The 25,322-nt window shown below is 44.5% G+C and overlaps 1 protein-coding gene and 1 long non-coding RNA gene across 10 annotated transcripts in view; one reads left to right on the top strand and one right to left on the bottom strand.

The window, feature by feature from the left end:
- The window catches only part of PPP2R5C (protein phosphatase 2 regulatory subunit B'gamma), a 60,478-nt gene extending 56,843 nt beyond the window's left edge, over positions 1 to 3,635 (bottom strand). For 5 of the 9 annotated variants that reach the window (XM_075615056.1, XM_075615052.1, XM_075615055.1 and 2 more), the window contains exons 1-3: positions 3,206 to 3,224; positions 2,404 to 2,469; positions 54 to 213 (exon numbers count right to left, since the gene is read on the bottom strand). In XM_075615056.1, the coding sequence (XP_075471171.1) occupies positions 54 to 213; positions 2,404 to 2,469; positions 3,206 to 3,220 (241 nt within the window). In that variant the 5' untranslated portion in view covers positions 3,221 to 3,224. Of the gene's footprint in view, positions 1 to 53; positions 214 to 2,403; positions 2,470 to 3,205; positions 3,225 to 3,473 lie in introns of those variants that run through there. The other 4 variants (XM_075615057.1, XM_075615061.1, XM_075615054.1 and 1 more) reach the window with 2 other exon arrangements.
- Positions 3,636 to 3,961: 326 nt separating this feature from the next.
- On the top strand, positions 3,962 to 15,621 carry LOC142503096 (uncharacterized). The gene is made up of 3 exons (XR_012803939.1): positions 3,962 to 4,875; positions 12,350 to 12,982; positions 14,226 to 15,621. It is a non-coding gene; the product is annotated as an uncharacterized LOC142503096 (long non-coding RNA).
- The last annotated feature ends 9,701 nt before the right edge of the window (positions 15,622 to 25,322 follow it).

Genomic DNA, 25,322 nt, shown 5'->3' on the forward strand with positions numbered 1-25,322 from the left:
CAAAAGACCACAACCAGACAAAGTTATCAATTCTTAGAAATCAGTGAACATACCTTTGAGAGCTGCTAACTTTTGAAGTTCACGGTTATTGCTCACATTAAATCTTGAGGAACTCTGTCGCTTCTCTTTCTTTACAACATTTTGGGGAGTGGGTATCTTTATTTTTGATACCTGGGTTGGTGGAGGGGTACTGTTTGCTTTTTTGTTGGATACCTTTAAAAAAAATAAAAATTATACAAACAAAAATAAGTATATATACAACTTAAGGAGTTTTGTTACCAGAGTAAATTACAATTTTTGGAGCCGTCTAAAAGGTTTGCTCTATCAAGATGAAAAGAAATAAAGATGCACACCTTACAATGTATAAACTGGCTAGGTACTCGATCCTTGCAGCAACTGCTTCTGCACACCAGTCTTTAGGAATAAACTTGAATAGTGAGTGATGAGGTCTTATATGTGCACGAAGAAGACACATAACCCTGTGTTCACTCACTATTTGTAAGTCCTGATGAAAGTGTACACTGAAACATCGACATACCAAGAAAAAAAACGTTTATTTCTCAAGACTGGTGTGCCATCCTCTGAATTACATGCTCTGTCAAGCTGACACTACTAGCCAAACACAATATCCCCCATGGAGGCAGAAAAGAAAACAGCAAAGGTCACACTAACTCTGGTGTGTCCTCAAAATACTAAAACAGACAATACAGTACTTAGACAGAATTCAGTGTGCAGTACAAAACAAAAATCAGTCCCCAAAGGAGAAAATAAACTCTGCATTTCAATTCAAGTACACTACAACATCATTCAAAAAAACAAAAAAGCAAAATCCGAAATACAACACTTCTAATCATGAAAAACAAAAACACTACGTCCGCAAGATCTTTTTCGTATAAAATAATACTGCTCTTCTTTACTTATATAAAAAACATGTTACGCTTCTTGTAGTGTAGGCAGGCTGTACCGTCGAGCTATACTAACTACAAATAAGTGTGTATACATGTAGATAGATATATCTCTCTCAGATTTTTATATAAATATATATATAATATCTCTCTCTCTAGATATATCTATATATAGAGATATCTCTCTATCTCGAGATAGAGATATATATATACACACACATACACACACACTTCTGTTTATATGTTACAAGGATGGAGAGAAGTGTCATCTTCTAAAATGATTGTAACATTGCACGATTTATAATGTAGGCCATAAGGCTCTAGTCATCTCCATAGCTACATCAGATGTTGTACCAAAATCTTTTCCTTCTCTCTCTCCCCATTATGCTTTAAAACCATTTCTTTAAATAGACATGCAACATCAGAATCAATTATACTAAAATATGTTTGTGACTGAAAGAAAATATTTCAAAAAGGTACAGTACCACATAGGAAGCAATAATAGAAATATTTTTAAACCATTAAATAGACAAGTACTGTATTTTTAGCATTTTAAAAGTTCATCATGGAAATATTTATAAACTTATGTTTTTTTAATCTAAACACTGGCTTTGTTGGTAATACGTTGACATGCACTTGTAATGACTTACAAAAAAAGTGCATTTTAAATTATGAACAGTACAGTATAGAGATTTTATTGAAAAGTGCAGTGATTCAAAACCCAATAAGGGAAAGCTATTTTCTGTTTATTTGAAAATATTTTTTCTTTTTATCAGAATTTAGGATTGAAACACCTTTCAAAATACGCACATTTACGTAATTATTGTTACTGGAGTCTGTAAAACTGACACTGTTTCGAGTTGAAAGACAATAATTTTTTTTGTTATCTTATTTCATTTTTTACATTTGCTTGGAGAGCCAATTAATTAGCTATTTACAGACATTCACATTTAAAATATGTGATTTCGGTCTGGTGGTCCCCATATTTAAGAGAGACAGACAAGAGAGTGACCCTCCACAGACAATGTTTCTTAATTGAACAAGCCAATATAATTCACATTAAAGTGTCATTTTTGTGTGAATCCTTTGCTAATTTTAGTGGTTTTTTTTTAGATAAAATGATTTTTAAAAAATTAAAAAAATCAAAAAAAAAATCGCCTATACCCAAGGCCAAATTGACATTCACTTCTCTGTTTAGATGTATACTGCAGTAGAGTCTCGGTTATCAAACCTAAACGGGACCGAGACCATGTTGGATAATCAGGAAATATGAGGGGGAAGTGAAACAAATCAAATAGTAATGCAGTATAATCATATAATGTATGTAATATATTAAATGCAGTACAGTATAAGTTTGTATAATACAAACACATGTATTAGGTTTATTACTACAGTACATTATTCAACAGTTATTGCTTAAAGAAATTAGTTACTCAGCGAGCACGGATGTTGGATGAAACAGAAGGTTGGGTAATCAGGACTCTACTGTACAACTTACTTCATGTTCAGGATTATCTTGGCCTTCTTTTCCACTTTTCCCACTTTTCCCAGGTTTGGGAGGTTCCTGAAATATATATAGATCATTCCATTATTTTCCAAGTTGAACGGTACTGCAACAACCCGCAAAAATAACTTTCTCTAACGTATTCTCACAATCTATAACGTGCATTCCTCCCCTCATTTCTTCCAATTCAGGAATATTACAGATTACACGTACAAATAGGTGAACAGCAAACACAAATGTCACTTGTGAGCACATTCACATGTCAGATAGGTCTGTAACCCCTGCCTCTCCCCATGATCTCTTAGCACACAGTGGCACTGCAGCCAGGGATTCTGGGAAATTACATGCAAATGAGCACAATACGAGAATGGGTGCACTATTTCACATTTTAAATGACCTCTAGTAATAACATATGTGGCTTGACTTGTGCACCCCCACAATATTGTTAGCATTATACGAATGATGTCTGTTCATCTGCTTTCATCCAACCACCTGGGGGAGGAAAAGCATCACACTCTTTAACAGGTCCTGTAAATCAATCTACCAAACAGGAAACCAATACTGCAAGCGAGCCGAGGAGGAGATGCAACATTGATGTGACCTGATGAAGTTTCTCTGCAACATGGATGCACTCAGCGCATTTGTATTGGCGTCCTGCTGACAGGCAAGCTTGTAGAATTGGAGGGGGGATGAAATTATTCCTGGTCCAAATCCTGAGACAGCCCCCCCACCATCCACACACCCCTCTTCTTTCCTCACCCCCCTCTCTCTCTCCCCCGGGGACCTGAGTACGCACCCAAACTCTCAGCATCTCCAGCTGACAAACACTTCCCTGGAAGTTCTGCTGAGGTGGAGCCGGCATATTCCCCCCCCCCCCCCCCCAGGCCTAGGCCCGGAGCACCCGCTAAAGTTATATTCCTGCCCCCCACCGCCTCTGTGCTCCCCCCTCAGCGTTCCACCGGCAAGAAATTCACCCGTGGGAAAGGGGCGCGGGAAACACAACGCGTAGTAAGGGAAGGAGGAGGGAGAGCTGGGTAACATTGCCCAGGGAAAACCCCACTCACTTTGTCTTTTTTGTTTTTATTCGGCATGGCGACGCTCCGTGTCCCTCCCTCTGTGGTGGTTTTCGGACTCCGGTGCCACTCACCCCTCCCCCCTCCTCCTCCACACTATCTCTCCGTCTCACTCCCTCTTTCTCACTATTGCTCTTCCCCCTTCTCTCCCAGGCTGCTGCCGCAGCGCCTCACCTCCAGCGACACCCCTCTCCCATTGGCTGCCCTGTCATCACGTGCCCCAACGTCTCTGCCCGCCCTCCCCCAACTTCCGTCATCACTTCAACCCTCAACCCCGCCCCGCGAAATCTCCAGTCGGCGCGCGCGCTGGCTCGAGTCGTGACACTCCAGTGGTGTTCGCGCTGAGAGGGGATCGCGGGCTGTGAGTTCGAAATTCAACGGCGGCCAACGATTCGGTTTTGGCTTTGAATCCCCCAGGACACGGCGCTGTTTGGATTCATCTGGGGGATGGGGGTGGGGTTGTAGTCTTTACGGTGGGGGCAAAAGGCTAACAGTTCAGGTTTTCAGGCTATCCTTGCTTAATCAGAGCTTTTGAGACACGTGTGCTGAAGCAGAGACTGATTGAGCCACCTTTGCTGAAGCAGGGATATTCCCAATACCTGACCTGTGTGTGTGGCCCTTGAGTACTGGAGTTGGCCACCCGTTCTCAAGTATGTAGGGCTGTGTCCCCATCAGCTGAGTGGGATGTAAACCAAATAAACATTGTGATGGAATTAATGGAGGCATCTGCCAAGGATAAACCTACCGTGTGTGTGTGTGTGTGTGTGTGTGTGTGTGTGTGTGCGTGTGTGTGCGTGTGTGTGCGTGTGTGTGCGTGTGTGTACGTGTGTGTACGTACACGTACACACACACACACTTTTATAATTTGAGGTACGTACACGTACACACACACACACTTTTATCATTTGAGATAGGCACACAATTAAACCAAATATCTTCTGAAGACTTGGAACTGTTATTTAATTCAATATGCCTATTTACGTTATTTATAATTGTTTTTCTGCAGGTATCAAAAAAGGTGCAAGCTCAACCTGGTCAAAGCGGGTGTGACATTTCTGAAAAGCTGTTTTTGTTTACTGTGTTTTTGAGTACAATGAGAACTCCTGAAGAGAAGGCAAACATTGAGATATGTGCATGACCATGGTTCTATTGTTGCTGCTCAACGACTCTTTGGACTTGAAAGCCAGCACCTGAAAGGCCCAGCATATGAAGATGGGCAGATCGGTTTTTGGAACTGTACAGAGTGAAATCTCCCGCTGTTTGTGAATCATTTATAAGAAGCCCTAAGAAGTCGATTGGGAGTGGAGAGGCTAAGTTATAGTAAAACATCCCACGCTCTTCTGTCCATAAAATTCTTCATGAAGAATTTAAGTTAAAAGCCTACAAAGTTCAGGTAATGCAGCAACTTTTATAGAAAGGTGATGATGTTGACAGAATAAACACTTGTCAATAATTAATAGCCTAGAATTAGATTAATACTTTGTATCAAATCTAATTTTTAGTGATCAGGTTACATTCCACATCAGGCAAATTAATAGCCCCAAATCCACCAGTTACGGAGGAACAAGATCCGCATGAAATCTATGAACATGAGTTATTCCCTTAAAGTAAACGTCTGTGCTTTGTCATGTTCTTGCATCTATGGACCATGTTATTAGTTTTGACAAACTGGGACCAGCAATTTGTACCCAAACTTGATAGAAGAGTTTATTACACAGTTGAAAGAAACACCTAGCTTGTTACAAAGAGCCATCTCCCAACAGGATAGAGCACCTCCCACACTTTTCTCAAAACTTTTGAATTTTTTTTTTTTAAACAAAACCTTTCCTGTGTTGGATTAGTACGGAAAGACTTAAAGCTGCAGTTCAGTCAATATCCTGCATGTGTGTTTTTTTAATAAATCAGTTCTGTAGTAAGAAAAAATACTTTTAGCATTTTCTGTTTTTAAAAAAACAACTTTTAAAGACCAATTTTCTTGTATTCTATTTTAACAGCCATTTGCTAAGGCACTGCCCCTTCATGTCCTGTCACAAGCCCTGGCACACCCCTTTGTCAGCCCTGCCCTCCCTCTTGCACATGTCAGTGCAGGAATGCTCATGAATATTCATGAGCTTCCACTGACAGACAAGCAGAATATAAACAGATCCCTTCTCTAATTATGTCACCAAATTTCAACCTATCAATACATGGAGAACGAATTGACCTGCAGCTATACAGTTCTTTAGGTAATTAGAGATTGCACACATAAAACTATTGAAGTAAAAAAAAAAAAAAAAAAGACTGAACTGCAGCTTTAAAATCCTGCTCGTTCCCCCGGTTTAACCCATTTGGACTCCTATCTTTGTTTTTGTTTTTAAAACCATCTACCGTAAACCAGGGGATCTTGAGGATCTGAAACTTCGTATACGTGATGCGGTCTTAGACCTGTAATATAGTGAGCACGCGTGCACTTCAATGATAATTTCATGTGTGAGCCTGACGTTGATATAGTTGAGATGCGCGCACGTCTGTGAGCGTTGGCGCGGCAGATCTGAGGAGACATGACATTTGTATTTTCGTGCTGTTGGTGCGCCATGTGACACTGTGAGCCAATCACAGTGAGGCCTACCTTTCTGATGTCATGGCTGTCATGGTAACTTATGATAAGGTTATAATATACACACCAAAAATATCTCTGGGTTGAATTGAACACGACTTGGATATGATAAATTAAAGTTTATTCCTTAAAGAAGGTGAACACACAAGATATACAAATAACAGGCAAAATATACACTTACTTAGGGTTGGAATGGGGATGATGAAATAATCAGGAAACAGGATTAGCAATTCATCAGGCATCAAATAGTTGGTAAACTTGAAGTCACGAAAACACAAACACTGAGGATAGGCTGGACACTGGTTTATATGCAATTTCCAGTCTATACCTTATTATTGAGTGTAGTCCATTGCAGAACAATTACCTGCACCCAATCTCTCCTTGCCACCTCACCTGAGGGGCACCTTAACACCCGCCCACTGGGTGGATATTATTCTAATCAGGGGGCTTAATTTCTCAGTCCCCCTCCCACAAGCCTGGCGTCTTCAAGTCTATCTTGGCCAGGATACCCTTTGTCCAAGGTGTGAATTACCACACTTAATCTCAAGTACCCATGTCCTGCCTTCTGTTGTGCTTGCATACACAAGCAGGGTGGGGGAGTCTTTGTTCAGGAGTTTATGATTGACAATTTGTCTGCTATCCGGATCATTAACATAGCATATGGGCTCTTGAGTTTTCATACCAGACCCAATATACAATTCATAGTTTAATACCTTCACATATTAAAATAATCCGTTCTGCTGGGCCCAGTGGGCTGATACTTGCCAATCCCTCATGCCGGAGGGGATTCTCCAGGGTGGCCAAGTTTCAGCTCTCTGCGACCCCCAGAACCGGAGATACACAAATGCAGTTTAATACACTTTTTAATTTAATACAGGATTCTCCGCTTTGAAATGACTCTCTGCTTTTCACTCTGTTCCCATTGAAATCAACGGGCTCCGCCGCCATAGGCTTTTAATGGAGCAACTCCGCCGTTGAAGTCAATGGGTTCCGCCGCCATAGACTTTCAATGGGGAAACTCCGCCATTGTAATCTATGGGGAAAACCACAAATCTTTACAGTTGCCCACACTCCGCCTGGTTGGTCGGAGAGGGTTGGAAGTGGCATTGCATTCATGCCGGAAACGTGGCTACATGCGACCCAAATCCCAGCCCTCTGGTCCTCCCAGAACCGGAGATATGGACTTACACTTTTTACAGTTTCGGACTTAGCCGTTTTAACGCCACTCCAATCGCCGTTGAACTTGAACTTAGTGATAGAAGCTCTTTTCAAAGACATTGTATCCGCTTTTGCGGTCTGCGGTTTGGATGGCTGCCAACCTGTTCCTGGAGGTCGGCGTCGAGGAATCCCCATTTAAGTCAATGGCCCCATTGACTTACAATGGGAAACCGCCGCTCCTCCTCTCGGACGCCACCTGCTGGTCTTCGCTGGAAACAGGTCCAAAACCGCCAGATCTGCCATTGGAATGCATGGAGCTGCAATGGCGACCTGTGGAAGGCTGCAAAATTGAGCCTGAAAAGGCGGGAAAAGGGAACAAAGGGCTGTAACCACTGAATTAACATTAACCCCTTCCCTCCCGCATCAACCCCAGTGTATGTGTTGGTGCAAACACTGGGATGAGAACAATACATTTTTACAGGGGAATATACATTTGGATTCTGAAGCAGGGTAAAAACACATTACTGTGCCGCACTCCAGTTAACCCCTTGCTTCCCAAGTGAGAGCAGGGGGTGGCCAAATGGGGTGTAACCCCTTTAATACCGGGCCAAACCCCCTCCCATGACAATGGCCACGCCCCCTAGCTGCACACATCACCGTTTGGACTATAGGCACAAAATGCGCGCGGCACGTGCAGCCGCATGCGCGCCAGCGCTTACTATAAAACCAGCATTATCCACCGATATAGTTGTATTGAAAAATGTGTTTTCAGAATTTGAATGCAGAATAAGATTATAGCTAATGGAAGACCATTGGACGTTTATAAATTGATTTAAATACAATTTACAAGCCTTCAGAAGATATTGTTTTTAATTTTGTTTCTATCAAATAGTTCAACTCTCTTTGGTATATTCATCTTTGGACACCGTTACTGTACCGAGAGAGAACGGGTAGGAGGAGGGGAGAGTTGGGACAACTGTCCTGGGCCTGGCGGCTGCGAAGGCCTCTGTTGCCTGCCCCAGATCTTTCTCCTCCCCCTCTCTCCCCTGCTGTGGCCCAGCCTCCAGGGTAAGCTCCACCCCTGCGTGTGCTGGAAATTCAACCTGCCCTGAACTCAGGCAAAACTTCTGTATTCTCCCGTGGGATTGGCACAGCACCGGACGCCTCCCTGAGGCCAGAGGCGTGCGCTGTGCGTACAACACTGCCCCCCAATCAGTTCGGGCCCAGTAATTACCTCGTTGCGGAAGGTGCAACCGCGCTCTAGTGGACGTTTTTGCAAATACAAAAAAATACAAAAAAACGCCTCCCCCCCCTGGCGGTTCAGCCAATGAGGGCGAACCAGCTGTGTGAGGTCATGGCCACGCCCCTGCAACCCCCCACCACGCCCCTTCCTGTCGCAATTTCTGCCTCTCTCCAAAGACCACATGTCGCGGTGAAGCGCTGTGCATGTGCCGCCCCCCCCCCCCTTCGCTGGGTGCGCGTGCTACAGTGTACACTGGGACCGCGGCCTAACAGGGATGTCACATGGCGTTACATCATCATGACACCGCATTGTTGGGGGAGGGCTGGTAAAACAAATATCGCCTGGACTGATATCGGTCTCCAATCCACCCCTGGTCTTCCTATCTTGAGATGGTCTGGCCCTTTTTTTTCCTGCTGACCACTTTCTTTTTAACTGGAATATATGCTTTTATAGTACATTTGTAGGCTTTTAGCTATTTCATAAAAAATCCTAATACATAATAGAATGACGGGATTAAAGTAATTTGATTTCTTTGGCAAGCATAGCAAGGAAACGTTATCTGTTTGTTTTTAAGGGCCTATGTTGTATATTTGTCTGGAAGGCCTGCAATTTCAAGTAGAAGGCCATTTTGTGTGTGTGCACTTTTAAGATGTGAATTTTCATACTCCATCCTGAGACCTACTCCATCCCACAATGAGAAGCCACTTTACCTTGTTTCAACATTGCCCCTCATTCTCTCTAGATTGGAAGCTCTCATGAGCAGAGCCCTCGTAACCTTTTGTGTCTGTGCATGTTTGTCCTTATTTGGCAGGTAACTGTTTAATTTACATCTTCCTGTACCCCAATTGTGCCACGCTGCGGAATAGCTTGGCGTTTTACAAATAAACAATAAAAAAATGATACTTTTGTAGTCGAGATGGAAGTTAATAGGAAGCCAACAGAGCAAGTTCAGGAGGTCAGAAGCAGATACACATCTAGAAGAGCAGGAGATTATTGTATTGGCAGCTCTGCCTTCCATGTGGGAGTCGATCGCTGAAAAAAACATGTGCACAGAACCGCTTTGGTGGCAGAGCTGTCGATCTCTGTGCAGAATGCACATTTCCTGATGGTTTGCATAGCACTGTGCAAGCGAGACCTTTGTTTGACAGCACTACCTCCAATGTGGTTTTGTGTACGTAGTACTCTCCCCTGGCCGTAGGTTCACACATGCAAATTCGTATGTGATTGATTTATGATGCGTCTGGAATAATTTAGTTATTTTACATGGCTGTGTATGTGTAAGCACGACCCTGTTCCCCAGTATCTTCTTTTTAAAACCAATTATACTGGCATCATTAACCAAACCAGTGTACATCTGCCTTGCCCCAAAGGCGGACAGCCTGATGGGGCTACCCAAGAGCCGCTTCCCTCGGTACAGGACTAGCATGCTAAGGATTAACATTTGCTTGTACTTTTGTGAATCTTCAACCCCACCCACTGGAATGTTAATGAGCCAAGAGGACACAAAGAACTTTGTGTTCACAGCTGCATTGAATCTCAACCACCCCAGTGTACATCTGCGTTGCCCCAAAGGTGGACTGCCTTTGGCGCAGCCAAAGGGTGTGAGCCGTTTGCTGCCATTCGGTAATGTTAAAGCTGCTCTATTTCAATCTGAAAGTGACAAGCCATTTACCCCTTGTACCCAATTTTCCAACTCTATCCATGAAATGTCTGTGAAATGACTGTGTAACCCTGTTCTGTTAATGTAACCATGTATTTTTATAACTGTGCCCAGGACACACTTGAACATGAGGTAACTCAATGTATTACTTCCTGGTAAAACATTTTTATAAAATAAAAATAAAAAACAACAAAAGGGGCAAATTCTGGATTAACAATAAACATGTGCAAATGATGTGAAAGCTTTGCAAATGATCAGAGGATTAAAAGCTCCATATAATTCCCTGGACCTTTTACATGATGGGGGGGGGGGGGACGAGTGAGTCTGCGAGTGAGATTTTAATGCGAGTTCTGACTAAGTGTTGGCAACCGTGCCCAAGTAATTAAATCCTGTATTTTTTGGCACAAAGCAATTTTAACAAACAAATAAGCTACGAAGCATCATTAGTACTTCACTGAACTTTTTTCCATTTACTTAGCAAATATATAATCGCCTCATTTTATTGTTTACATTGCATGTATTATTATTAAGTATTATGCCCATACTGCATCCTGTAATGTGCATAAGAAAATATGAATTTGAACAATTTAAATAAAACGGTCTTCTGTGTGCCTGTCTTGACTTATCCACCCTGCTTTAGTTATAAACTATGGATGAATACGAATTCTCGCCCTTCGAGAAATACTCCCTAAACATCGGTAGCTACATGATGAACTTGTATTTTATTATAGTGCTTAATATTATATACAAGTGAACAGGATTAATGCACATGGTACAACCATGGGAAATTTGGAAATGATACCCAAAAGCGAATATTTGGTTAATATCAGCTGTGTTTTTAAGAAAAAAATGCTGCTTTGTCAAAAACTGCCACAGCACTACAAGTCATCAGTGGCTTTCATCTCATTTCTTCGTACATCCTGGCCAGGAAAAAGCAGTCATTCTCCTTTCAAAAATATTTTTTTGGGTGGTATTCAAAGCAATGAAATGATGTGTAGGTAAATTGACACAATGCCATTTAGTATTTTTTAACGTATGTATGTAGAAAAATAGTATTGGAAAACTATCTTCCCCTTTAGCTCATCCGGTTTCCCGATTCTATTTATGACAAATATTAGTCATCGGTCTTTTTTGGAACCGCAAAACTCACTGCTGGGAAATATTGAGATAAATTATTTTTCCATGGTCATAGGCCCGCTAACGGTTTAGCTCCGTTTTGCATATTTGGCTGCAATGGGTCTTGTTTTAGGTGGAACCAAGGCCTTTGCTTTTTATAGTAGTGATGCTAGAACACTAGCTAAAATATGACCTGTGCACTTTGTGAAGGAGACAATTTAATGCTTTTCGTTCTTTTACCAACAACAAGCAGATACATGAACTGGCTTAAATATGTGATGGTTAACTCCATGCCAGTGTGTAAATAGATGTAACAGTATACTGCTTCAAACCCATATGTAGGTAGATGGCATGTCTAGGCCCAAAGGGTTAGGTGAATGAGAATGTCAGTCAGTATTTGTATTCTCTGGTGACCACTGTGAAGGTATCTGTTGCCTACTTGGAATTGGTGCATCTTAAATAATTCAGTACGTTTTCCAGTCCTGAGATAAAACAATGTGCTGAATAGTATCTGCGTGTTTATATTCCAGCATAAACAATTTTAAAATTATTAAGCGACGCTTACATAGCCTATGTAAACCATGCTTTTTGCATTTTTCCTTCCCCTTTGTAAATTATATTTATTTTTTAATCAAATCCCAAACAGAGTGCACAGTGTAAAATGCACTCTCTAGTTCATATTGCAGGTTAACCTGTGAATTAAATGTAAACAATGCAACTATCATATGTCTAAAAAAGCTGCAAAACCCTTTGGGATTTTATGTAAAGCCAAATAAGGGCTACCGAGGCAGTTATTGGCCTATCTACAAATATTTAGTGTGGTATTTAAAAAAAATGATATGTTAAACCAAATTTTGAGAGAAAAATAAACGACACAGGAATCAATGTGCAGAATGTTTCCATTGTATCGGTTTGAGTTATACCAGCAGCAGTATCAAAATATAAGTTTGACTGCTTTGAGATACCTAGTCTAACCTCATCTGGTGATCTTGTTGTATTGAAATCAGTTGCTTCCATGTGTCGGTTATTTTTATATTCCGATATCAGTGTAGACATACATTTATACATTAAATCAATGTTTTCTTGTCTTGCAGATCATATAGTATAATTTTCACAAGCAGACACATGACGTTAAAGCAGCAAATCTGGGGTTACGCGCGTGACATCATCACGGATGCACGCGAGCTAGGGAAGCTCTGTGCACTCTGCCGATAAATTTAGTAATAACCCCTGATCGCCGCTCCGATCAGCCGTGCCGGCCGCGGGAACCAGCGGGGATGACAACGAAAAAACGCAGAATCCGGGACCCCTGATCTCTCCCGCTACAGCCACGCACAGCCAGCGGCAGCAGAGAGGAGGATTAAAGATGGCGCCGCTGAGCACACGGGAGCGCTTAGCTGCAACAACAACCAGAGAAGGTGTGAGGCAAGCTGCAAGACCTGATGGGGACAAGTTTGATAGAAAGGCCACCCTGAGAAACACTTGGCGGAGAGGGTTACAGCACGTGAAGAGGCAGCGAGGAGAGCTGTTCATGACAGAGAGCTGAGTATGGCAGAGGGAGACACAGTAATTACTAAATAGGACCTCCAGAACATGCTTAAAGAAATGCAAGCGGGATTTCAGTCAACTGTGGATAGAGCTTTAAATGATTTTAAGCAGAAGTTTCGTTATTGACTAAAAGATCTACAGAGCTTGAAAATAAAATGGACATTTCTTTACAAAATCAGGTAAATACTGACGATGAGGTCCTGCGTCTCAATGAAGTGATAAGAGCCATGAGGGTTGGTATAGACAAGGACAGCACAAACTTTTGCAGCTACGCCCCCCTGCCTTTCCTCTGATGCTCGCGCCCCCCCCTTACGTTGATGCAGCGTCAAATGACGCTGCGGGGTCATGTGATGTCACGTGACCCGCAGTGTCTTTTGACGCGCGTGACATCACGCCACATGACCCCGCCACCTTGCCATGGAGATGAGTGATGCCGGCAGAGGCGAGGTAAGTTTTTAGAGTTGCAGAGGCCTCACGCGATCCCCCGGCATTTAATTTAAATGCCTCGTGGAAGAGCACGGGGTCTCTGCAACCACCTGTGGCCCCCCACAGATAAATTCAGCGCACCCCACACTTTGCTCACTGCTGGACTATAGACAATCTAGGGTACAGGGAGCGTAGGCAGAATTTACAAATCCGTCATGTCCCCGAGTCAGTCTCCGCAGAAGCCCTCCAGCCATACCTTAAGAGACGGTTTATGTCAATTGACTCCCAACTATAAGATGGCAATCTTCTGATGGACAGTGCTCACGAGCCCTAGGACCGAGATTTGAAGACCCCAAAAGAAGCAGAGGTAGCAGTGAGCCTTTTATTGTAGTCTCGGATTTTACATTCATTGGATACCCCAAGACGTAGCCACTACGTCATGCCGGGAAATTGAAGAGAACTCTGTTTGCGGGTTACTGTAAGTGACGCCACAATCACATGCTCGTGATTTGTGGCAGGGCTGTGACAGTCTGGTGCTGTTGCTCTTCTAGCACCCTAATCGTTAATACTTTCATTATGTACACCCCCTCCAGCCCGAATCAAAGTAAATTAATGAGTCTGATATGTTCTTGAGGTAAAATTTGGATATTGATTTTTAGTTTTGCTTCACTTTTTAGAAAAGTGAGCTATTAAAAAGTATTTAGAAATGTATGTTAAATTTAGATTATAAATTTTCAGAAGCTAAAATACAGGTTGTCTATCTACTACCTTGACATGACAATACAATTTATGAATAGAACAATGTAAAACTGCACAATTTCCTTTATCAATATCCCTCTCATTTTATTTAGCAGAGCAATCAAGCCTTGTGAGTAACCTAAAATTTTAGATGAGCAAACATTGAAAGTGATTGTGTGTGCATTTCTCTCTTTCTCTTTTTCTCTCTCTCCCTTCCGCTCCCCCTCTCCTTGCAAAACTCTTTACTTGCTTGAACAGGAAAATTCCAGAGCAATGGAGTAATGCCATAGTTATCCTGATCCATAAGAAAGGAGAAGACCTCAAGAGCTATAGATCAATTGGTCTACTTTGAATCACTTACAAGATTTCTATGATGCTCACTAATTGGATGCAACAGACCCTGGATTTTGCCCAGTATAGAGAAGGGATATTTTGCAGATGATCCACCACTCATTTTAGGATTCGTAGATTACAAAAAAGCATTTGTTTCTGTCTACAACTTGGCATTCCTAAATGCACTAAGAAAATTAAATGTTAAAGAAGTTAACATTGATATTATAAAGAACATTTACGAGAATCGGCCATAAGATTACATGAAGATACAAGCAAGACGAGGATCAGAAAGGGAGTGCCGGGAAACACCATGTGTCACCAAAGCTTTTCACTGCAACACTTGAATTGTTCAGGACATTTGATTGTGAAGAAAAAGGAATCAAAATCAACAGTGATTTAATCCCAGTCCGCAAAATACCCTTGGTTCACCCACACTTTGTAGATGACATTTGTTATTGTTGCCACAAGTCCAGAAGCCCTCCAGAAACAAATTGGAGAACTCGCCGAAGTGAGTAAGAATGTGGGCCTTCATATGAATATCAACAAGAACAAAGTGATGTTAAACAAATGTGTCAAGTCTGCGAAGATTGACATAAATGGAATAGAACTAGAAGTCGAAGACTGCAGTATATCTACCTTGGCGGGCGAATAACAATGGATGGGAACCTTTTGGAAATCAATATGAGAAAGAAGATGGGATGGAGCGCATTTTGGAAGAAACAAGGCAAGAGTGCCTCAAAAATAAATTTCAACCAGTTTATTCTGCAATTTATTTCCCCACACTCTGCCAAGATCCGTTTTGAGAATTTCCCAAGCTTTCCATTCAAAATCCGTTCCGCAGTGTAAAATCCGTTGACAGATTTGTTATAGTTTAATTCCGTGCAAATTAATCCAAAACCGCCATTGGATACAATCCGCTGGTGGATTTTAAGAAACCAATCCGCGGATTGGATTATTAAAATCCATGGATTGTATTGTCGGCGATTAAAAAAAACAAAAAAAGGAAAAGACGAATCACTCTTTTTGAGACTGATTTGCGGAAATCTGCAGATTTAAAGAACCGGACGATCCGAGGCAGATCCAAAGCCGCACAAAAAATTTGACCATCTGTGCTTAGGCCGAGTTCCACAACAGGGTGCTAAACGTTGAAATGAATGGGGCTAAAAGCATTTTAAAGCTTGGCACGCTGTTGTGGATCTGTGCCTCAGGGCTCGAGCACTTGTGCACGCGCCTCCGTTTGCTGGGCGAAGTGTGAACATCCCCAGCAGACGGAATGATCCGCGAGCGGGCGGGGGAGCGGCGGATAAATAAATAATGTAAAGCGGGGGAGCGGGCGGGTGGTGGATAAATAAATAATGTAATGCGGGGGAGAGGGCGGGCAAGCGAGGGAGCGGGCGGGCGGTGGATACATAAATAATGTAATGCGGGGGGAGCGTGGAGCTCTGAGTGGGGAATTGAGAGCGTAATTGTGTGTGTATATGTATGTGTGTGCAGGGAGCTGCCGAGTCTGTTGACTTTCATTTCAATGCATTGATTGGCTGCTGAAACTGACGTCGCGCTGCTGCAGCCTGGAATCACAGTTTGGAAAGACTCCAGCTACAACAGCAGCGACGATGCCTAGCTTCGCAGCCAATGGCAGTTTCAACAATGAACACTACCATTGGCCGCCAGGGGTCAGTGACGAGTGCGCGCACGTCGCGTAGCACTGTGTGTGCTCAAGGCCTTGCTCTCTTGACATTGCCTTATAAAACTAGCACTTGCGACTACTTCTCCTGTCTCTGCGTATTCCACAACACCCTATTTTAAACGGGTAGCTCCCATTTCCCAATGTTTAATTTTATGTAGATGTAGCTAGGGCTCCCTTTGTGTCCGTACCCCCCTCACCTCGGGCGCGATTGCGGGTACCGCAGAGTCTCAGGGCAGTCAGGCTCCGGCTCGGGGGTTGCCGGGGACGCGTGCGGCCGGTTGCTAAGGCCGCGATCGCGTCACCGGGATCCCGGCGCTCCCGGAGCCGGGCGGTGAGGGCGCCGCGATTGCCCGCATACTCGCGCATGCGCAAGGAAGCCTAGCCTACCAGGGAGAAGTAGCGCGAAGGTTGCGAGCCCCAGGGAAAGATTGCACAGGCGCAGGAGAGGAAGGAAAGCCCGCGAAGCCCTAGCCTACCAGGGAAGGCTCTAGGCAGGGACTACGAGTCCCATGAGCCTCTGCGCGCCCCACGTGATGCCAGGGAGCCAATAGGGCACAGTGACTCCCTGCAGGAGCAAATAGATTATTTTCGCGGCTTGTCTGCACGTTGTCAGTTGGTGACCGGAGCAGCTAGGGGAAGGAGGTAGGGTGCAGGAGTCAGTGACTCCCTGTACTAGGCCAGCAATTCCCCTAGGCCCCAGATAGCCTGAGTCACCCTAGTGGAGTGTTGAAGGGACAGGCCCTAGGTTAGGGACTCTGCCCATTAGCTATTTGTTATAGAGTGGATCACGGATATCGTGCGGGAGTTCGCCTTGATCCTTTGTGAAGTCCGCTGCAGGTCCGAGCACTGGAGTGCTCGGCAGGTAACCCATAACCTCACGTGCACCAACAAGGCCTATCACCAGACATAGTGGCTGTGGGAGTGCGAGACATTGGGTTGGGGTTACTGGACACGGGGTGGGATCATTCTGTGGAATTGTTCGCGTCCGCCGTGGCGCGTAAAGTGTTAGCATCCGCCGTGGCGCATAAAGTGTTAGCGTCCGCCGTGGCGCGTAAAGTGTTAGCGTCCGCCGTGGCGCAAGATAGCGTTAGCGTTGTGTGAGACGCAGCGGGTAGTGTCTTCTCTAGAGAGGGACACCTGTTATATTCAGTGTGATGATATATGTGTTTCTTATGCTCCAAAGTAAAAGGTATTTGGTTATCTCACATACGTGTATATGGTTATTGTACGATGTCCTGCGAGGAACAATTCCTGCTCTGCTAGGAACCATCGCAGGTGGAGGCGCTGCACCTAGTACGCGGGTACTCATAGTATCATATAATTGCCCCAGGTTTCCCGTGGCGGAAGCTCAGATCTCCTGTGAGTCAACAGGTAGAGCACCTCACGCCGGGTAACACCGTTGTTCTATGCAACCACCCTGTATATGCTATTGGGTGGGGTGGAATACCCGTTACATAGTATTTGTATTATTCGAGCCTGGTTATATAATGCAGAGGGGCGCAAACTTTTTTCCCTGCGCCCCCCTGCCGGCTGTCCCCTCACTCCTGCGCCCCCCCCTAACCCCAACTTACCCGCGCTCCGGCGTAAGGACATCACGTGACCTCGCTGCATCATTTTGACGCCGCGTTGCCATGAACAACGCAGGGAGGAAGCCGCCGGAGCCACGGTAAGTTAGGTTTACAGAGGCGCTGTAGCTCCCCCGGCACTTAATTTAAGTGCCTTCGGGAAGCGCGTGGGGCCTCTAAACCCCGCGCCCCCCCCGCCGGCAGTCTCACGCCCCCCCTGGGGGTCGCGCCCCACAGTTTGCGCACCGCTGATTTAATGCATGTAAATTACAGTGTACATAGCTGGTGCTATATAAATACACAGCCAAATGTTCACCGTATTGTAGTTTCGGTATGAGTTGGCAAATGGAACTGCAACAGCAACGCATTAAAATGGAGACGGCTATTGTGCAGGAATGAGCACTGTAACTAGAAATAAATGCCATATTCTGTTGGTTTCAGCATAAACTTTAAAATAGATTAGAATGGCAATTGTGTCCTCTAGTGGTTAATGTGTAAACATTTGGTTGTCATTTACGTAGCTGATGCTGTTATTCTAGTTCAGTGGTTCCCAGCCTTTTTCACATTTGTGTTCCCCCTGCTAGAATAACAAAATTCTGCAAACCTCCAAGTGAATAAATCTTATTGCCTACTCGGACTATTGCTAACAAAACTATGCGACCGAACCCAGGCAGTATAGTGTCCTGAGCTCGTGGGGGGAACACACGCTTATTAAGACCCTAAACTGCACCTTGGTGTATGCAGACAGCATGAGTGGTATTGTTGTCAATTACTGCAGGAGCTTCCAGAGTCACGCCCCATAATGCCTTGCTGCTGTGGATGCATTGTGGGCAGCGACTTTAGAAGCTCTTGATGTAATTGATAGCTATACCACCCGTGCTAAGGTCCAGTTTGGAGCCTTACTAAGCATGCAGCTCCCACACAAGCTCAAGAACCCACTATACATCCTGTGACCCGTCATTACATATTTTGGGGGGCAAATTCTTGGAGGCACCTGTGAGGATCGGCGATAGGTCCCGCCCCCGCGACAGGTCCCGTGACGACAGGGGGAACACGCCTCAAACCAGGGAAGCTACCCGCAGGTGCCACACTACCAGGCAGGGGGATACCTCCAGGTTCGGGCTAAGGCCCCGCACCTGCGTCACATCCCGTGCGACACGGGTGACGCACCACGAGCGCAGGAAACCACGCGCAGATGCCGCGCTACGAAGATCCCGTGAGGGGTTAATCCCAAAACTCAACACTAACCCAGGATCACCTGCACCTGCGGCACACTACGCTCTCTGATTACTTTTTGGGCGCTTGTATACCGAGTGGGCGGTTGAAGCTAATTTTTGGCAGCTGCTTGCTGGCTGCTCATTGGCTACCTGCCCTTTATATGCTCAGCCCTCTGGCAAATTGGCTGAGCATAATTCTTTGTTGCTGAACGTAGTGCTTACCCCAAGCATCCTGCTGCCTTGTCCTGTTACCTTTTGCATTTTGATGCTGTCTTGTCTCTGTGTTTTGACCTTGGCTTGTACCTGGACCCTTGACTTCTCCAAACCTCGACTTCAGCTTGCATCTAACCCTGCATGCAACAACTCCCAGACAGGGAAAAAACGGTGCACAGCGTCAGTCGTGGGATAAGTAATTCAAAAGGGTTTATTCATTAAAAACATGGACAGAACAAGTACTGATGCAGTCTCTCTAACGCGTTTCACACGCAGGGTGCTTTGATAACATCATCAGTGCCATAAGTGATGGGCCAGTCGAGATCTGCATCCGGACACGACACGCGGAGCGGTTGATTAACAGATCCACAAGATTTAAACACCGTGATTCTCTCCACTAATCAGCCTGTCACCAAGCCGTGAGTAACTGACTCATTGAGAGTAAAAACTTTTACAATATACAGCAGAACTGTTCCTCTGTTCTACAAGAGACTGGTGAGATACTTTTGAGCCATATGTGGAAGTGCATGCACACTGCAAAATGGTGCTGGAGGGGGGTACTTATCTGCCGGTGCACTGTGTCCAGAAAGGTCCAGACATCCCAGAGGAGATCAGCGTAGAAAATGGAAGCAGGCACACAGTCTTATGAAAATACAATTTAATGTGCCACCAAAGTGTCCAACGTTTCGGCAAAAATTGCCTTTATCAAGGAGAGGGCCCTCTCCTTGATAAAGGCAACTTTTGCCGAAACGTTGGACCCTTTGGTGAGATACTTTTGAGCACCGTATTTTTGAGCGACCTTGCTCTGATGTTATCTGCATCTAACCCTGGACCCCGGCTACCCTCTACGACCATCCGACTTCTCCAACCCCTGGCCACGGCAAGTATCACGTCTATTCTCACTTCTCCAACCCTGACCCGGCTATATGACTATCACTCTGCACTCCGGACGCGCTCTCGCAGCTGGAGGTCGGTGTACCCTAACATCCTCACCTCAGCCTCGTGATCCCATCCTGTTTGTGGTGAGCACCCGTTACAACACCTTACACACCTTGGTGTAGGAAACCCCCTGTTGGGAATCACTGTTCTAGTAGAAAGCTTGTTTTAATATAAACTTGAAACCAGTGTTTCTGCCCTATTATAAGGGCATAATATTAATTTCCTTTCATGATGGAAACTGGTCAATTTAGTTTCTTGTCTACTAGCAGTAGCACAACCAGGGGAGGGTAGGGGGGGGGGGTGCAAAGGTGTATTTGCACTCCCCAAGAATTGGTATTGCGCTTACAGAAGACCCGCGCACTTCCCCACGGCAATGAACTGATTGCCTGGGGGAGAGAACGGGACCTCATCAGCGTCATGTGACGTTGCGTCGTCATAGGAACACGTTGCCATGACAAAGTGCTGCCACCTGTTACGCCGGTGCTGCCCGCAGACCCGTCACTTATACTGAGGTGGGGACGTATATGTGCATGCACCCGCAGCAGAAGGAGCGTGTCCGGAGTGTGGTGTTTTGGTGTTGCCTGGCCAGGTGGGAATAGCTGTAGCAACACTTGCCGGTACCAGTAAAAGAGGAGACGTACTAGTTGCTGTTAGCCAAGGTCAGGGAGAGGAGAGATCCGGAAGGTCGGGGTCCAAGCTGAGATCGAGGGACGTGAGAAGCCGCGTAGTCAAGAGGGAGCCGGGGTCGGGAGCCAGAGAGTGTAGTCCGCCAAGCCGAGTCGTAACCTGAATAAGCGAAGACAAGAGAGAGCCAGAATAGACAGCCACAAGGAGAGACTATGTCGAGCAATGTGAAAGTGGTACAACAGGCATTATATAGTGCAGCTGACCAATAGGAAGCGGAGGCAGGTCTGGATGAGCACGAGGAGCTGTCCTGGATTGGTTACCTTGATAGGCAGACAGGTGAGCAGCTTTGGCACTAAGTAACGGCCTGCGTGTGTGGTGGGGGCGAGGTCTCACTGCTAGAGCAGTGAATAAATTATCTACGCCTGGCGCGCGCTCTGTAATGTCGGAGAGCGCGCGCCCAGGAGAAATGGCAGCCGCCTGAGTGTGGGCTGCCTGCGTGGCAGTGGTGGCCCGTCGGGGACGACGGGGAAGCCCCAGATCCACGGGAACCGGGTGGGACCGGCGGCAAGGACATCCCACGGCAGCGGGAGCCGTAAGAGGTAAGGGGGGTCACGTGACTGCCGTGACCTCCGAATCCTCACACCACCTGATGCAGTGATGTCACACGGTGACGCGTTTCCATGTGACAGTGAAATGAGGGCGACGCAATGTTGATGGGGGGTGTGCATTGTTTACCTGCCCTCTCCAATCAGATTCTGATTGCGCCCCTGTCTACTTCCCTTCTAGTGGAATATTCAGAACGTCATTGTCTTTCTCATGTTTATTAGTTGAATGTCAGAACCTTCAACATATTTTTTTAATTTATTTTTTACAATGGCAATAGCCATTAACAATACTCAACCATTACAGTTAAAAACTGAGCAATGTGTTGCAGGCCTCTTGCAGCAAATATTTCTAAAGCATGCACAGATGCAATTAATTCATTGCTCTCTTTGATATTTTACATTCTAATAGGTATTATGCACAATGTAAGGGCTTACCTTTTTATTATTTTATTTTTTGCTGGAATTTGAAAGAACATTAAATACACATTACAACAGAATTGAAGGGTTGGACACACAATTAAGTGATACGATAATTTTGTGGTCAAAAGGACACTACCAGGAGGAGAGGTTTATTTTGGTCCGATATGTAGCATTATACAGTTCAATAAGACCACCAGGAAAGATCTCTGAATATCTTTGGCAGGACCATCAATGCCAATGACGTTCATATGTTACCGGTATAAAAAAATCTGGTGGAAAAGTAACAATTTCCATATCATTGTATTTCCTTCTCTTTCCCTTTGCATCTTTGCAGGCCTCATTTTGGAATCTTTGCAATAAAGAACAATTTAAATGTAAAGTTTTCATGATCAACATATGGTCAGTCTGCATTAGAAAAGGTTCTCCACAATGGTGCACGTCTTTCCCATGAAGAAGGGTCCACTTTAATGAAGAATATGCTAGCAAAAATACGGCCTACTTCAGCAGAGATTTAGTAATACAATTCAAAGCCTCAAAAAGTCATTGGTGGTCAACAGATTATCCGCGGGGGCTTCACCTACAGCTCCCAACCGTTGATCTCTCCAGAGCCTTGTGAACCTGTCCAGGGTAAAACTAGCCCACTGGGAAATCAACGGTAGACCTCAGCAGCCCGCTTTTCCTCTCCCCAGTGCAGAGGGAGTGGGGATGTTGCTCGCACACATTGCATGTTTCACTCTCTCCCCACATACCCCCAATGTTACTCTCTCCCACCCATGGTACCCTCTCTCCCTACATGTTACTCACCTTGTACCCCTCCCCCCCTTCATCTCTTCCCTCCATGTGTTCCATTGCCTTAGTGAATGCTAAGGCCTCGTTCAGGGTGTCAGCTGCAGGACTCGGAGGGAGGGCGTGAGGGAGGCAGTGCTGCAGTTTGCTGGGCGATCTGTGTTTACCCCCCAGCAGACTTTTCAGCGTTGGGGAGGGGGCGGGGTTACACACGGCAGGGTAAGTATCCAAGTTGCAGTCATGAAATCATTCTGAAGAATGATTTCATTGGCTGCCTTGGTCCCTGTGACGCTGCTGCAGCTCCAAAAAACGAAATTTTCGTTTATTGAAACTGTAGTCAGCTTCAACTCCTGGCTTCGGAGACAGGGCGGTTGCTACCCTGAAAACCAGTATTCAAATTGAATACTTTGTTTCTCACGGCAGCACGCACGGCAGCACGCCCTCCCTCCGAAGCCAGCACCTTGAACGAGGCCTAAGGGTAATGTGTAGCGATTTTGAGGGCTCAATGTCCTTGAAGTATATCATGCTGCCCTCTACTGGTATGCCCAGTACTGGTTTTGGTGGAGGAGAGAGCAGAGTCAGAGAGACACAGAGGTTGTGTCGCGGATTGAAGTAAGTATCCCATTACATTTTTTTGAAGAGTTTTAAATAACAATTCTAGGAGAACTAATCAACACAATTTTTTCTTCTTAAATTAATAAAAACTATCTATTTGTTCACAAAGGTTTCCACTTGTTGATGATATTTGTGAAACTGATCTCAGATGTTCATAACTCCTTCGGTACCTGATGGGCTTTCAACATATTGAAGTTGGGGAAGGTTTTTCTGGCACTAAAGAAATTAAAGGTAGAGATACGAGCCTATATTTAGTAAGCTGTCCTATTACATAAAACATGCTGCTGAAAGATACCTTGCAGCCCATTGAAGTGGACGGGTTGTTAGGCTTTGTCCCCGGTGGCTGCCCCATGCGCGTGCAAGGTACGGCCCTCTATGGCTGCATGCACGCGCCTGCACAATGTGCGATGCACGACCGCCTTTGCCAAAAGACAAGAATTTTGGCGCGGCGGCTGAGCAATGATCACGTCATGGCAGTGGTTCAGCCAATGAGGGTGAACCAGCCACGTGACATCATGGCCGCGCCCTCGCCATGCCCCCCAGTCGCGAGTGATCTGCAGTCCATGAGATCGTTCGGCTGGAGGGGGAGAGCGCCGGGAGGTGCTCCATCACGCGAGGCGTGTGCACTTGGGCCCTAGCCTAAGATGTCTTCTGGTGCTGTGTCCTATGGGATGCACCACTTGATAAATATAGGCCACCATCTTCCTTATGAAAATGTTTCCTATGACTTGAAATGTTTGAGCTATAGTTGATGTTTAGGGCAGTTTTTTTTTTTTTTTTTTTTTCAAACGGTCTAAAAAATAAAGAATATTTAATTAAAGATCTGACGATTTAAAGTTATTTACTGCTCCAACACTGTTCATGAGTTGTTTTAGAAGAGGAGGTCAGAAGGAATAGTGTGCTGTATAAATAGAATAGTGGGAACAAAAATAAGCAAACAAATTGTCTATTAACCATATTGGCCAGGATGGTCAACACCAGTCCTCAAGAGCCACCAACAGGTCAGGTTTTAAGGATATTCATGCTTCACCACAGGTGGATCAATCAGTGGTTCAGTCAGAATGACGATCTTGGATTAACAAGCTATATTTACTAAACACTACTTATCTGTAAGGCACTTTCAGGCTTACTCAAGCGAGTTGGCAGCAAAGTGATATAGGACCATAGATTTTGGTTTCATGAGGACAGAGCCATCACAGTGAGTTATACTGTATACATGACCGCTTTGGAAGATTCAACGAAGTAATGTGATTCTGAGGAAAATAGGATTAAAATTGGCTATGGTCAAAAGATTCTCAGAATATCTTGCTTTTCTTTGGACTTGCACACTTTTAAGCAGACACAATATCAGTTGATGTTACAGTCATTACTTAAAGCTGACCGGTCACTGAACAAAGGGGAACTATAATTCAATATGCCGCTTTGTCCTCCAATGCAACTACAACACACATCACTGTGAAATGCTGAAAGAACTAGATTGGCCATCACTTGAGTCTAAGCGCAAAGTTCATCTTTCCTGTCTTGCCTTCAAATACTTTCTGGGCAAGCTACCTGCCTATCTGTACAAACTATCTTCGCCCCTATCACATGTAGCACTTATCATCTGAGATCTGACTCCAAAAGATTGTTCATGGTCCCAAGGCTCAACAAAGTATCCGGCCTCTCCTCCTCTCACCGGTCTTTCAGAACTAAAGCTGTCTCACATTTTAATCTAGTCTGTAACTGTTACAAACGCCTATAACATATATTATCTTTAACTGTGCATGCAATGACTTGTATATAATGTATAACCCTGTTCACTTAATGTAACTATGTATTTGCAACCATGTATTAGTCATCATAACTTTATGCCCAGGAAATACTTGAAAACGAGAGGTAACTCTCATTGTATTACTTCCTGGTAAAACATTTTATAAGTAAAATAAAGAACTGACCATCCTTGAAATACCATACCTTAGCCTCGTCATACCATGACAACCATTATTGATATTTGTCAGTTAAGCTTAGGACCCTATGCGATAGCGCATGGAAACTGACGCACTTTATAGAATTGGGCTCTTTCTACAACTTAATCAAACTTTTGGCAAAGAGCCAATAAAACATGTCATGGAATTAGATGAAAAAATGTAGGTGGATGTGTATAACCAGAATTTGAATCGTGCACACCCTTTGCATGGAATGCTTTTAAAACCCCCTTGAGCTTTGCTCTCAAGATTTTTGTAGCATATCACACATAGGATGTGCGTAAAATGATTGTATACCCCCCCATCCCCCATCCGTTGCCATTTATATTACACTTATTAATGACTGACCAGGTGAGAATAGATTGATTAGGATATATGTATGAT

The sequence above is a fragment of the Ascaphus truei genome, chromosome 9, assembly GCF_040206685.1.
Source record: "Ascaphus truei isolate aAscTru1 chromosome 9, aAscTru1.hap1, whole genome shotgun sequence".
NCBI lineage: Eukaryota > Metazoa > Chordata > Amphibia > Anura > Ascaphidae > Ascaphus > Ascaphus truei.